The sequence below is a fragment of the Hesperophylax consimilis genome, chromosome 5, assembly GCF_061612785.1.
Source record: "Hesperophylax consimilis isolate HC1 chromosome 5, BYU_Hcon_1.0, whole genome shotgun sequence".
NCBI classification, from domain to species: Eukaryota; Metazoa; Arthropoda; class Insecta; order Trichoptera; family Limnephilidae; genus Hesperophylax; species Hesperophylax consimilis.
In genome coordinates this window covers 27,394,339-27,409,410 of record NC_142840.1, presented here as the reverse complement: position 1 = coordinate 27,409,410, position 15,072 = coordinate 27,394,339, and the positions used below count along the sequence as shown (strand labels likewise).

The 15,072-nt window shown below is 34.6% G+C and overlaps 1 protein-coding gene across 2 annotated transcripts in view; it reads left to right on the top strand.

The window, feature by feature from the left end:
- LOC149423727 (protein O-mannosyl-transferase Tmtc3-like) overlaps positions 1-8,777 on the top strand; it is a 347,668-nt gene extending 338,891 nt beyond the window's left edge. The window contains exons 8-11 of one of the 2 annotated variants that reach the window (XM_089631781.1): positions 761-1,513; positions 1,598-1,784; positions 2,385-2,665; positions 7,806-8,777. In XM_089631781.1, the coding sequence (XP_089487907.1) occupies positions 761-1,513; positions 1,598-1,784; positions 2,385-2,665; positions 7,806-8,258 (1,674 nt within the window). In that variant the 3' untranslated portion in view covers positions 8,259-8,777. Of the gene's footprint in view, positions 1-760; positions 1,514-1,597; positions 1,797-2,384; positions 2,666-7,805 lie in introns of both variants that reach the window. The other variant, XM_089631780.1, reaches the window with a different exon arrangement.
- The last annotated feature ends 6,295 nt before the right edge of the window (positions 8,778-15,072 follow it).

Sequence of the window (15,072 nt, the reverse complement as noted above, 5' to 3'; positions counted from 1 at the left end):
GACAGAAGGTTTTTCAATTTGAATAAGTCGCAAGTAAAATGTAATTTATTTATTTATTATCGTCCTTTTAGGAGCCTTTACATATGAATAGTAAAAATTATACAATATTTTTGATACATTGAAGTTGTCCACTGATGCAGTATAATTTGAAAATTATATTAAATAATGTTGACCGGTCAGTGGTTGAGTGGGCATAGCGCTTGGGTCTCACCCGAGCGTCGCGTGTTCGATTCCTCGGCTGGCTAAGTCCTCCATCACAACACAAGCAACATTTTCGGCTTTCTGTGATGGTAGTAGGAGATTTTCAAACATTGTTGGGTTATTCGTAACCCGGGAATGTTTGTCTTTCTTTTAAAAAAATTAAAAAAAAAAATTAATTATTTCCCTTCATTAGTATTCTGGGCAATGAGGAATATATATGGTATTTAGTCCCAAAATTTCTGCACTGAAATAATTCCCGACTTCTGGTATTACCTATTGGAATCTGAATGTTTTTTTTCAATGCATGCAATTCTGGACTATCAGATGCATCATTTAGAATTTTATATAGAAATACCAATCAGTGAAAATCTTTTTGTCTGACAATTTAAGCATATTCATATCATTTAAAAGAGTAGTTCATCAAAATTGCTGGCAATTATTATAATTTATCTTTTTTTTTAATTTATAACTGAACTGTGTTTTTTTTGTGTGTGTTTTTTGTCAGCAACAACCTTTACCGATCTACGTCTAATGTAATATTATATTAATCTAATTTCAGGGTCTCGCTCTGCTAGTTCTGCCATTCCTGCCCGCTTCGAATCTTTTCTTTCCTGTTGGATTTGTTGTTGCCGAAAGAGTGCTCTACATGCCATCTATGGGATTCTGTATGCTGGTTGCCTATGGAACTCAAATCTTAGCAGAGAAAAAGAGTAAAAAAGTAGCTTGTGCCTTGGTCAGTCTCCTGCTCATTGTCCACGGCACAAAAACCTACCTCAGAAACTGGGACTGGGAATCAGAATACACAATATTCATGTCGGGACTCAAAGTGAATCAGCGCAACGCTAAGCTTTTCAATAATGTCGGACATGCTTTAGAGGCAGAAGGCAAATATGCAGAAGCCCTACAATACTTCAACAAAGCTGTCAGTGTTCAGCAAGACGATGTCGGAGCACACATCAATGTAGGAAGGACATACAACCATCTTCAAATGTTTAAAGAAGCCGAGGATGCTTATCTTCGTGCAAAATCCCTACTGCCAAAAGCCAAACCCGGAGAATCGTACCAAGCCAGGATAGCACCGAACCACCTCAATGTGTTCTTAAATCTGGCTAACTTGATATCTCGAAATACGACACGGCTTGAAGAAGCAGATCTGCTTTACCGCCAAGCCATCAGCATGAGAGCTGATTATACGCAAGCGTATATTAACAGAGGAGACATTCTCATCAAGCTAAATCGTACTAAAGAAGCTCAAGAAGTTTATGAGAGAGCTCTTTTATATGATAGTAATAATCCAGATATTTATTATAATGTAAGTTAATCACACCAACATTATTTCATTAATTCCTTGTTGCTGTTGTAAAACTTCAACTGATTTGCGACTGTATCATTCTAGCTGGGAGTGGTGTTCTTGGAGCAAGGGAAAGCGTCGCAGGCCCTGGCCTACCTGGACAAGGCCCTGGAGTTTGACCCCGACCATGAGCAGGCGCTGCTGAACTCCGCCATCTTGCTCCAGGAGCTGGGCCGGGTGGAGCTTCGGAAGGTAGCGAGGGAAAGACTGCTAAAATTACTAGAGAAAGATGGTAAGTCCCAAAGTAAGTCTCTTTATATTTATGATCGGTGCTATATGGTGCTGGTTTACTTGTCTTAAGTTTTACATCCTATTTACGCTCCCACCCTTCCTTCATCTTTACAAGTCCATTATTAGTTTGAGTAAGGATTTTAACAGAAAATATTACAATGATCTTACATAGAAGTCTAAACAGAATTAAAGTATGCACATCAGTTGGCTGAGAATGAAATAAACATTTTTAAAATATTTACATAATTAATTATGATATTAACCCTTTTGTCATCTTTCGTCTTAAATTAACCTAAATGTTTTAAAATATTGTCTCATTAATAAATTGATGAATGAAATACGTCCTAATGAACTTTCCCTTTTCTCTGTCTTTCCAATGTCATTGTTACTATGTATTTACGTATATGATACTTTAATGTTTCCACTGACGATCAGCGCTGTGAGATGTCTAACAGTCTAGGAGCGCTCTGACGTAAAGAGAATTCATTTATATTTATTTACAAACACGAGAAGATACAAAACTATGTCTTGTTTTTTTTATACCGTGTTAGTTCCAATAACTCCATCCCGCAACACGTTTTCCAAGCATACGCATTTGCAGGCACCAACGAACGTGTCCACTTCAACCTGGGCATGCTGAGCATGGACGAGGGAGACGCGGCGGGCGCCGAGCGCTGGTTCCGCTCCGCCGTGCACCTGAAGGCCGACTTCCGCTCCGCCCTCTTCAACTTGGCGCTGCTGCTGGCCGACCAGCGCCGCCCGCTGGAAGCCGCGCCCTTCCTCAACCACCTCGTGCGCAGACATCCCGATCACGTCAAGGGACTCATCCTGCTTGGGGATATTTATATCAATTCTATCAAAGATCTGGACGCAGCAGAAAATGTAAGGAATCAATTGAGGTTCTATAAAATATTATAATTTTTGTAGAGATCATTAACAAATGTTCATCATCATCCAAACATTCTACTTTAAAAAATATCCAATTTGGCGTGCTAAAGGTACATTAAAATACATAAAGGTAATAATCATACTTACAGTGTGCCAGTTTTTATTGCTAGGAGAAAAAAAATCTGATTAAAAAATAAATAAAGTAAAGAAGAGAAAATAGTATGAGTTTTAATAATCTTTTAAACGATGAAGCTATATTATTTTGTTTGCAATTTAAATTATTATTAGGTTTCATTAAAAACATTATTAAAAGATCCTAAAGTGCATGGACAACATATCAGTATTAATACATCTTTAAATGCATCTATTTGAATTTCACTTTTGTTTTGGGTAATGAATGAATTCAAATCTGGGAAGCGGAAATTAACTCACTCCCCGACATCTGATTGAGCTGAGACAAACGCGTTGTCAATGACAATGCATTCTATTAACTTTTAATGGCAATCACGTACACACACGCGGACATATATGCATTTCTCTGAAATCGGATAACATTACAGCAGTTAATAAATGTTGGTCGTATCCAATCGGCATTTGACTTGGATAATAGAGTTGTCGACTCGAGTTCCTGGGTAGAAAGGTTTCCTGAATCAGTAAAAAATGTAAATAACATTTGAAAAGTTTTGTTTTTACGAAATTTTTTATTATAAAGATTGCACTTTCTTAAGGAAAGAAATTTTCGTTTTTAAATTTGTCTCGTTGAAACAATTTCGATATGATAGAATGATTTCTCTAGTTTTCTTAGTTGGGACTCTAACATTAATTGACGACAAAAGAACTGGACATTCAAAGACAGATCGCTCAAGACTTTGTAAGTCGTTTGTCTGTGATGTCTCTCCTATTTTTTAATGTTTAAAGTCCATGGTGTTTGACAGAGGTGTCCATGCTGTAATAATGTACATGTCCCTTGAAGTTCAAGTAATTAGTTACATAATACATATGAGTCGTATAGTTCCTATCTACGATAAGTCCACTTTCGTGAAATGTTGGCAAATTGATATTTTTTAATTACAAGGTTTTTTAAATAAAAACTAGAGAATTATTTATTAAGTGGGCTTTGTTGTCAAACTACGGATGTAAATAATAAGATAAAACCATGAATTTTTAAATAGTTTAGGAGTTATTACGTAAATAATGATGGACTTATCGGCATTTGAAAGTAACTGTCAAATTAATCGTATATAGGAACTCACAGCCTGTGACTTATCGGTGTTTGTTTTTCAACACCGTTGACATGTGAATGACAAGTATAGGGCCAGCAAAAAATTTGATTTAAAGGAAACCAAAATATTTAATAATTATTTTTTTAACAAAAGTTAGTTAAGAAAAGTGCATAGAAGAAAAATAAAATACTTGAAAATAAAAACAAAAGAACACAGAAAAAACACAGAAAAAAGAAAAAAAAAACACAGAAAGAAACACAGAAAAAAGAAAAGTGCATAGAAGAAAAATAAAATACTTCAAAATAAAAACAAATGTACTTACGTAATTTTTTTTTTTGATTTTTTTTTTCATAAGTTTTTTACAAAAAAATACGATGGTTTAGAATATGTGTTTACAAAAATAAAACCTAAAAATAATTTTTTCCTAAAAAAATAAACAAAATATTTTTTGTACTCTAAACAAAAGTAAACAATTATTGCAATATTTAAGAATTAAACAAAACCAATTTATAGAACGAAACATAATATTATTATAAAAAAGTAAATGCAGATATTTTATGATTACGATTTTTCTGTATTTATCACAAAATATTCAAAAACTATTGTGCCAATCAACTAAATTATAGAACAAAACACAACAATATTATAAAAAAGGAAATGCAAATATTTTGTGATTACAATTTTTCTGTATTTATCACAATAAATTCAAAAGCTATTGTGCGAATAAACTAAATTATAGAACAATATATATTATTAAAATGAAGAAATGTAGCAATTTTATGATGATAATATTTTTTTGTATTCATCTCGATAAATTCAAAAACAGATATTTTTTACACAAAAATCGAGGATTTTCAATTATTAATTCTTAATAAAAACTCGTGGTTTTAAACAAAACAAGTGTATTATTTTTATTAAAAAAACTTTGGTTAATTTGCCAATAATATTATGTACCTTACTTATTACAAGAAATAAACAAATAAATCAAAACTTTTTGTTAATTTGTTAATAGTATTGTGTACCTTACTTATTATTAGAAATAATAATAAAAAACTGTAATAAAAATTAAAATTGAAAACAATAAATACAAACTTAAAAATTATTAAAAACAACTGAGCGAAGTTTTGGGATCACCCAGTAATGACCGACTCTCAATGAATGATTCCACTCAAAATAGGAGATTTTTAAGGACCTATTACGGCTATCCACGTGTTTTTTCCAAGATTCCTTGATGATGACTCGCTTTCTAGATGTATTACCCGCCACTTGAACAACATTTGTGGTTAGATCGGACATTATTTAGCTGTAAGAACGTATAAAAAGGCAGACACTTTTACAAAACAACTGCTTCAGCGGCCATGTTAGAATTTAAAAAATGCTTCCCCCCATTGGCTGCCTGGACGAAATCTTTCTCGCTCATTGGCTGCCTACACGAGCGGTGGACTTATCGGCTTTTGGAACATACTGTTCCGTGGATTTATCGTTGTTTGGAACTCATTGCGATTTTTAAATCCACTTTTCGTAGGATTTTACGGCCGTTTTAAACTCATTGATATTTGATTAGTGTGCTAAAGAGCCGCTAGAGTAAAACTGCATCATTAGTTCATTTTTGGAAAATAGTGGACTTATCGTAGATAGGAACTATACGACTCATATATAGTACTTCTTTTGAGATTTTGCTTATTACAGACCTGAGTAATTTCCAATATTTGTACTTGTGCATTTAGATATTACATAATAAGATACTGCAATTAAAAATATTGTCACTTTATATGATTATATTCAGACAGAACAACAGACATCGATTGTGAATACAAAAGTATTATTCTGCATAGTGTACGGTTATGCTTACATGAATAAATTGATTTTGAAAACTTCCATAAAATAATGAATAATTAATATAATGCACATTTATAATAATGTTGTGTTAGATGCCTCTAAGTGGTGTAATTGACCTGAATAGGAGCATAATGGGACTTTTATTCTGGGCAAATAACAACAAACGAGAGCCTACTTAACTATAACAGTTTCGATCAAATAAATAGTGGAATGTAAACTCTCTCAAATAGTTAGAGACGACTGAAGAAAAATTATATCAAATGATAAGCAAAAGTTTTGTAGATTCAAAGAAACTCCTGAAAATATCACATCTGAAATAGTCCGATGATATTCCTATGAATGAATTATACTTGGATGTAATCAATGAATATGTTAACCCTAGATAACTAAACTGTTTTCATTGTTTCATTGTAACTACACTTTCGTCAAATGGACTACGTAATAAAACACTATAAATAAATCAAATATATTTAATTAAGATAGGAACTTGTTACATGGCACAAAAGTAAGGTTTATAATGAACAAATTAATATCAAAATATCAGTCTACACAGTGACCACACATGTCAACTTTATGCGGTGTTTAGTCATCCTTCAGGCCTTGGATGGACTCAGGTAGCAAATTTTAGGTACGTTTGACGTAGATGGAAGTGGAGCTTCTTTTGTAAAAGATTCGCCAACATTAACAATAAATTTAAGAATATATGAATGTACGTACCTTAAAAATAAAAATTGTTGTTATGTATAACTAAACTTTCGTCCAGTGGACGACGAGATGGTCATGGGCATATTCTAGTATGCGTGGGGCCGCGATCGCGTCACGTGCTGCACTGTTTACTCAAATTAGGAAGTTAATGAAAGAGTCAAGGTCGGGGAGCGGGGGGAAGTAGGTGATTTCGAATTTCGCCGAGTAGCGCGTCGTCGCCTCCACGAGCGATTCTAGGGCTAATGAGCTAATTGAATCTCACTCAGAATATTTGTTTAAGGAAAATTTAATTGAACTACGATTAAGATTTTGAGAGTCGAGTAAATAATGGAGGCTCTATGCATCAGAAGTAAATTCAACATCTATTTACAAGTTTGTTAGAAAACACCTGATTTAACTAATACACCTCTTTATATTTATCATTATTCAATGACTTGCGCAGAACTGTCACTAGAAAAATCACTATATATTAGGAAGATTTTATGATTTGTGAAGCTGAATGTATTTATAAAAATATATTGGCCAGATGATCATTGCTTTTCAAAAGACGATCTGAAATTTACATTTCGGATGAACACCATTAGTAAACTTGACAAATTACATCTGACAATTGGTAGCTACTTCGCTTGTCGGAATCTTTCCAACAATCAGCTCCAATTTTGCAAATTAAAGCAAATCTCAGTTCTAGAAGTCATTAAACCGGAGTTACATTGAGACACACCACCGAAATTATTATTTTCAGTAAATATAATGGTAGATATATTTTAAGATTTCACGGCCAAACATTAGTACATACAGTGATTTATTTTTGGAGTATTATGCCGTGTTGCGCTACCTTCTTCTTTAGCCAACGTTTTGGACAGAATTACGGTGTCCATCATCAGGGCAGATATGTAAAGTTTATGGTGAAATGTGTGCGTGTATGTATGTAGGTGTGATACCGTTTCATAAACTCCAATTCTCTAAGAGCTGGTAATACATTCAAATTTGTATTTAGTTTTAGTGTAGCCGTTAATTATCAGATTCCAAGAACCTATTGAATATTGAGCTTAGCCCCGTCATTGATATTTATGAAATTTTGAAATACATAAAAAATTCCAAAAATATTTAATTTTTATATTCATCTGTGTCGATAACTTTTCAAGAATCAATTAGGTTTGTAAGTAGAAAACTGTGTGGTATCTTGTAATAAATATTATATTACGGATATAACTGAAACCAAATATGTGGAAACTATTTTAATTCTAGCACAATACATTTCAGGTATAGACATTACTTATGTATAGGCTCGGATTTAACTTCACACACCAAGTTGCACTGGCTCAAACAATAAACTAAAGCAACTGATGAATTCATTTCTGTTTCAGTGCTATCGCCGCATTCTCCAGCTGGAGCCAGACAACGTGCAGGGCCTGCACAACCTGTGCGTGGTGTTGGTGGAGCGAGGACGTCTCAAGGCCGCCTCCCTGTGCCTGCGCCGGGCAGCCCTGCTGGCCCCACGCGAGGCCTACGTACGCAGACACCTCACCATTGTGCTGCAACGCCTCGCTCGCGACTCTGCGCACCATCCCAAACACAACTACCAGATAGACGCCTTCCTCAAAGAAGAGGATCCCGCCTTCAACACTAAACATATATCTGAAGACTTTCAGGAGGAAGAGCCCGAAGAAACGCTGGAAGACAAAAGCCTTAACGCCAACCCGTACTCTAGTAATAACATCCCTCGGGAGGAAGAGGTTGTGCGGTTTGACAGCTTCTTCCTGGACAAGCACGAGGCGTTCCAGTCGGACGGAGACGACCCCTCGTCGGGCATGTCATAGCGCTTGGACCAGGCGAGGGCAAGGGACGCCACCATCCGCCTCACCAACCCCCTGTTATAACCGCTTGTTGATAATCCCCTCGCAGTCGGAGCGCCAGCGCCCTAGTTTGATCTCAGTCGACATGTTATACTTAGTTCTTATGATGTAATGTATAGGCTGATTGTACGTGTACACATTATTATTGAGGGAGTGTGGAGTGGAACCTTACAATAACTATTGTAAGCCCTGTTGATGAATATTTACAGAGAAAAGATATAAAAATTATTTTGGTAAAAGAGCGGATGAAGATGAACAATCAATGTGCTGTTACGATGTAAGTAAATTTAAGCATGATAAAATTATTAAGGGACATGATAAAGATTTATGAAAGTGATTTTTATAAAGATAGATATAAATTTTATAATGTCTGATTTTGTTTGGCCTTTAAGGTGCGAAATTTATAGATATCATTCCATTATTAAAAACCCTTCTCGTGAAAGCGATTATTTTTTTATTAAATAAATATTGTGTATTGCAAATTTACAACTGTGTTTTTATTTTTGAACTTAAGATTAAAGTAAGAGTACAGAAACGATTTACAAAAATACCAAGAACTTTAAAGACAGGTAATGTGAACATAGACTCAAGGAACTAACAATACCAACGTTAAAAGGAAGAAGAGAAAGGGGTGACTTGATTTAAACTTTCAAAATTTTGTCTGGACATTATAGTTGCCCTGGCATTCAAGAAATCTTCACCACCAACAAAAATATAAATCTCTGTGGACATATAAGAAAACCTCTTGCATCCACTCCAAGGAAACACTTCCTTTTAAAGCATGGAACAAACTTCCCCAACATGTCATCATTTCTACTAATGTAAACCAATCGAATAACAACTCAATTACTGATATGAGCGCATCAGCAGAATGCTGCTTCCTCTTAAAATAATAAAAATGAGATTATGTGGATTATCATTAATTATTATTGCTATTTGTATTACTGATCGATTGCTAAAATTGTATCATATTTATGATACAATTTTTTTTTCTCCATAATAACACATAAGTTACATATAATAAAATCCCGCGGCTATCATTTGTAGGGTTTTATTAGGGCAATTAAATTGAAATAATGCCAACATTTTTTTTATTATTTGGTATCAATTATTTTTGGTAGGTACTAGTTACATTATAAATAGATATTGATAAGGTAACATAATAAGTATTTTAAGTGGACTTAAAAAAAATTTGCGAAAATATAATAACATCACTGTCACTGACAGGACTCTCCACAGTCATTTGAGATCAATCATTATTGAGGTCCTAGTACAAAATATTATTAAAAATAAGATCATAAAAAACATAGACTACAGAGAGTCATTTGTGCACTAAAGCCCAGCAGTGGAAAATGCTCTCTCTTCTTCTACCCTATTTGGTGGAACTGTCATCACGAAGGTGGGTGCAAACTGAAGGTATCTCCTCTGATTCCTTCGTTTTCAAAAAGCGATTTCTTTCTTCAAAATCGATTCTGGGTCTTGAAGTTTTTGAGCTTGAGATGCGGCTCTATCCTCTCTTCCTAACAACAAGTTCAATTTCTCCTTCGTTGTCAAAAATTGGCCTCCGCTCATTTGTGTAAGCAGCATGTTTTAAGTGTTAATTTTTTTTTTTTTTTCAATCCCATAATCGTGCAAATCCGCTGGGACAAATATTGCTGAACCCTATATATGACACAAGCAGTAATATGAAATCCTTCCAGAACTTAGGCTGCAGATACAGAGCATTCCTGAGATAAACGCTGCCAGAAAAATCCTTAGGTAAAAACCCAACTCTCAGGTAGAAACCCAACTCGATGTACTGTAAAAAATTCTTGTAAAAATTTTTGTAAGAATTTTCTCAAACAGTAAATAGAAAATTTAAAAATTTAAATTTAACAGTAAATTTTTTTAAACAGTACATAGACAGTGTGTTTCCATATGCGACCAGTCGGTAGCTGAGTTGACATTGCGTTTGGGTCCTATCCAGGCGTAGTGTGTTCAATTCCTCGGCTCGTTAAGTTCTGACATCACAACACAAGCAAGATTAGTGTGGTGGTAGTAGGAGATTTTCAAATATTTTCAGGTTATCCGTATCCCGGGAATGTTTGTCTTTCTTTTTAAAAGAAAAGAAAGAAAATATTCATGTTTATGCTAATCCATAGTGTAACCTCCTTATTGTATAAGGAATTTGATGAAAAGGTTTATGGGTCAGTCTCAACAATGGTGCTAAACACAAGCAATGATGTTAATAATTCAACATAGTCATATAAGAACCGAATTCCCAGTGACAACCCTGCTGAACTGTGTCAGGGAAATAAGGTAAAAATGGGAGAAATCACAAGGGGCCTGTAGCCTGGGTGCTCACAAGAGCTATTAGACATACATATGATCCTCAGGTAATTGTCAATATTGGACTCCTTGATCCAAAAAACAATGAAAGTAACAACCTCGGTAGTCAAAACGGCGTTTAAACGATGATTGCTTATGCAAATATTAGAAAATATTATATAATGGCATTCTAATTCAAGTTGAGTATTTACTTTCCTCACACATTTATTTGTCACAATTAAAACCATTGAATGACACACATTAAAAATACTAAAACTTTTATTTTTCAACAAAACATATTTAAATTAACAATTTTCATTTAAGGCCGAGTGTAGTTTTTTATTAATTTAAAATAATGATAATATTATTAAACAAATCGATAATGATAGTGTTTTCAACAAGTAAAAATTTTTTTATACATTTTTTAAATTAACATAGGCTTAGTAATTATCAAAATCAAATCGAAAATATGACCTTTTTCAGACCGTAATACGTGCGTTTTAAAAAATACTATTAAAGGCTTAATATCGTCAAAAAATACCTGAAGGGGTTTTCTTTAAACGTACGAAAAAAAAAACTAAAAAATAAATAAAATAGGTTCGTAGTTTAATTTTTTCATAAACACTAATTGTTCTTGTTTTTAAAATGCAGATTATAAAACTTTGGATACGTTTATTTAACAAAACTAAACGATAAATTATTGGTATTATATTTTTCCATTTTTTAAAGTTAATTTAATATTTTTTATACTATAATTTAAGAAAGAAAACTTAGATTTTTAAATTACTTTTAAAGTAGGCCGTCTAGTGGCGCCTATTTGAAAATTTTAACACGCTAGAACATCGAACTAAAAGCTTCTTTTAAATATCCCAACAGATGGCGCTATCATGGTCGGAGTCTTGGTTATTGTTTATTTTTCAAACCGATTATATTATTAAGTTATTATTTATTAAATTATATGATAATTGTTAAAATATATATTTTAACAATTATATAAATATATATTATTATAATTAAAATATATTAAAATATTATTATTATTAAATTATATGATATTATACCATATTTTTAAAAATTAAATATTAATAATATGATAATATTTTGTAATCCTACATGTATTTAAAATGACTGACTTTTACATTTATATATATAAATTTTTTGATAGATCTAATACGCCTAAATTTTTTATAAGAGAGCTAGGTATAATGCCAGTAGCCAAAATTACAAATGGGAATATTTTTATAGTCTGAGAATGTCAAATTCTTTTGAACTCATTTCCTAAATCTGTGTATTTTATTATTTTTTCAAAAACAGATTTTTCGATATTACAGGAATTTGTTTTTTTTATATCAAAGTACTAAATAAGTACAAAAAGAAAAAGAGAAAAAAATCTAACCTATTAGGTGTGTGAGTTTGTGTTACTACTAACTAACTAACCATCACGCCGTTTCCCCGCAGGGGTAGGCAGAGAGGACGGACCGCCAAACAACTCGGTCTTGGCACACACTCCTTGCCTCATTCACATTCATACATCGTCTCATACATACTCTTCTATTATTCTGACTCTTGACATGGCCCGACTTGAGTATCGAGTTTGTGTTAGCATGAGTTATGCTATTCTGTACATTATACTGTAAAACTCTCGACTCGAAGTTTGCGGGATCGAATCCCGAAGTGGGCAAGTAAATTTTATTTGGTTAATTTGTGTTATTCACAATTAATGAATTAATATACGTATGGTATATTCGCGGTACGTTCCATAGTGAAAGATACTCTCAGTATCGCCTGGTGTAAGACCACCATTCAGAATTGAAACGTTGCTTGAAATGGCTTTAGCCGTGTTTGGTGACCAAATCTGAATAGCCAGGTAGATTCACTTATTCAATAAATAATACCCGTTCTACGGTCTAAATTTAAATAATGATTTTTGGTCTTTCATCAGGGCGATACTGACAGTATCTAATGCTCTGAAAAATGCCGCAAATATAATACTTATGTGCATGTTCGTTTCAAGAGACAGAAGGTCAGCGGTCCTATATCGATTTATTATTGTTTTTGTAAATTATTCTCAAAAAACATGAATGAAAAGACCAAACACAAATAACCTGACTGCCATATGTTGTGGTTAGAGTATTTTGAAGCGAGCAAGCGTAATTACTAGTGCCACGTAATTATGGTGCACGTGTGAGTCAACGCTCATAAAGGCAACTCAAACAAACCTCATCTGGGTATATGGGTATTGGTTTTCAAGTTACAACATAAATATGTTTTGTAAAAAAAATAATGCTCAGTGACGGATTACATTGAGGTGAGACAACAGGGGTTGTTGCTTTTCATCTTCATAATATTACGTTGTGACTAGACTTGTGCTTTGCTTATTTGGTACACATTAGTTTTTTTAAATATTTTATTATAAAAGTGATTCAGTGCAGTGCAGTGCAGCGCCTTTACTTTCTTTATATATAATGACGAAACGGAAAATTACGGGAAAAAAATCAAAGAGGAGTAAATCTTTGCAAGCAGCAAGGTATGTTTTTATGTCTTAGTCCAGTCCTGTTAATTTGAGAGGCGGATATGTGGACCGCTGCCCCGGGAACCATTCATTGGATAACCGACACCTCTGTCATAGGTAAGCCTAAGAGGTTACCTATGACAGCTACTTTTGATGACTTAGCAGAGGTGCCCGGGTTCAATTGTCTGGAACTTGGCGGCGGATGCGTCTTTTCACCCACTGTATGTCGGGGTCGGATTTGGAGACACTGGTTGAGGGAGATCTTTTTACCTCTCCTGCGGGACTCTCTCGACCCATCGCCTTGCACCGTAGTGGGAAGGGTGAATAAACATCTGTCACACCAGAACACATGACAGTTGATCACCCAACAGTTGGCCCCCCGAAACTTTTGTACTTATGCGTTGGTAATAGAATTTTCGTACATATTCACAATAAATATTTTTTTCAGGAATAATGCGTATTCGAAGAAACGACGAATTGAAGAACTGAATATTACTGAAGATGTGAATTTGGATATCCCTGTGTTCGATGTGAATTTTGACGTAGATTCACCTAAGTCGTACGAAATCGAACCTCAGTGGAAAGTTGGTTTGTATGCGAAAACTTCAAAACTGGCAGGCCATCAATCATCAATAAGCGTGGCAAGCACCCCTGTGGTAAATAATTACTCATTTTCATGACGCTTCATAAACATGCATTATTTCAGAATGTTTTCACACTGACAAATTATTTAGCTGGTTACTCCACAAAAGAATATTATTAATATTTAACATGTTTTACAGCAGATTGGTGACAACATTACTCCTGATGGCAACTTTGCTCCTGAAAACCTACCACCACTACTCATTGAGAAGAGCACTGAAGAAGTTTGCGGTCACATTCCTTGCGGTAGACGGGTTGTGGACATCAATTTCTTTTGTCGTCAAATGGAGGAAATATGTTTGCACCCGATGACATGTACAGGAGGAAAGTTCGCTCTGGTGAGAGAAACGCGGGATGGACTTTTATCGAAATTGAGATACGAATGTATGTTTTGTGAAAAGGTATCCATTGTGTATTCAGAACCTCCGAAAACGACAATCAACACCTCTCTTGTTTGGGGGGCTTTAAACATTGGTGTCGGACATGAGCAAGCAGAGGAGCTTTTGTGTACAATGGATATTCCGTTCATGTGCCCTGCAACATTTAGAAGACACGAGAGGTTGGTTGCTATGTCATGGAAGACCCATTTAGCTGAACAAATGTCAAGCAACATACGACAAGAGGCGCAGCTAGCTCGTGACAATGGAGACTTCGATGAAGGACATCCATTTATAACAGCAATTGTTGACGGAGGTTGGTCCAAGAGAAGTTACGGACATAGTTTCTCTGCAAAGTCAGGAGTGGCCTGTATTATCGGGAGACGGACGGGGAAGCTTCTATATCTCGGTATTAAAAATAAGTACTGCCACAAATGTGCGATAGCACGTGAAAATACGCGCCCACATGAGTGCAGTATTAACTATTCCGGTCCATCAACAGGAATGGAACAAACTATAATAGTTGAGGGCCTTAAATTTATTTTTCAGAAATTCAATGTTTGGACCAAATTTTTAATTGGGGATGGTGACTCCAGTGTTTATGCAAGGGTGCGAGAAATGGCCCCATTTGGATACAAGATACAAAAACTCGAATGTGCAAATCACGTTGTCAAGTGCTATACGAGCAAATTGTATAAAATGACAATGGACACGAAGTATGATGCCAGCAGTCGTACGATATTAAGAAGGGAAATTAAAAGACTGAAAAGTGCTGCACGTGGTGCTATAATGCAGGCTAATGGCAATTTGGACCAGTTGCGAAATGACCTCAAAAATGGTCCTGACCATGTTTTTGGAAGTCACACAAAATGTCGTGCTCAATACTGCAAACACATTGGTGGTGATGCAATCAATTATGTACCCTTTTTAGAGAAATCGC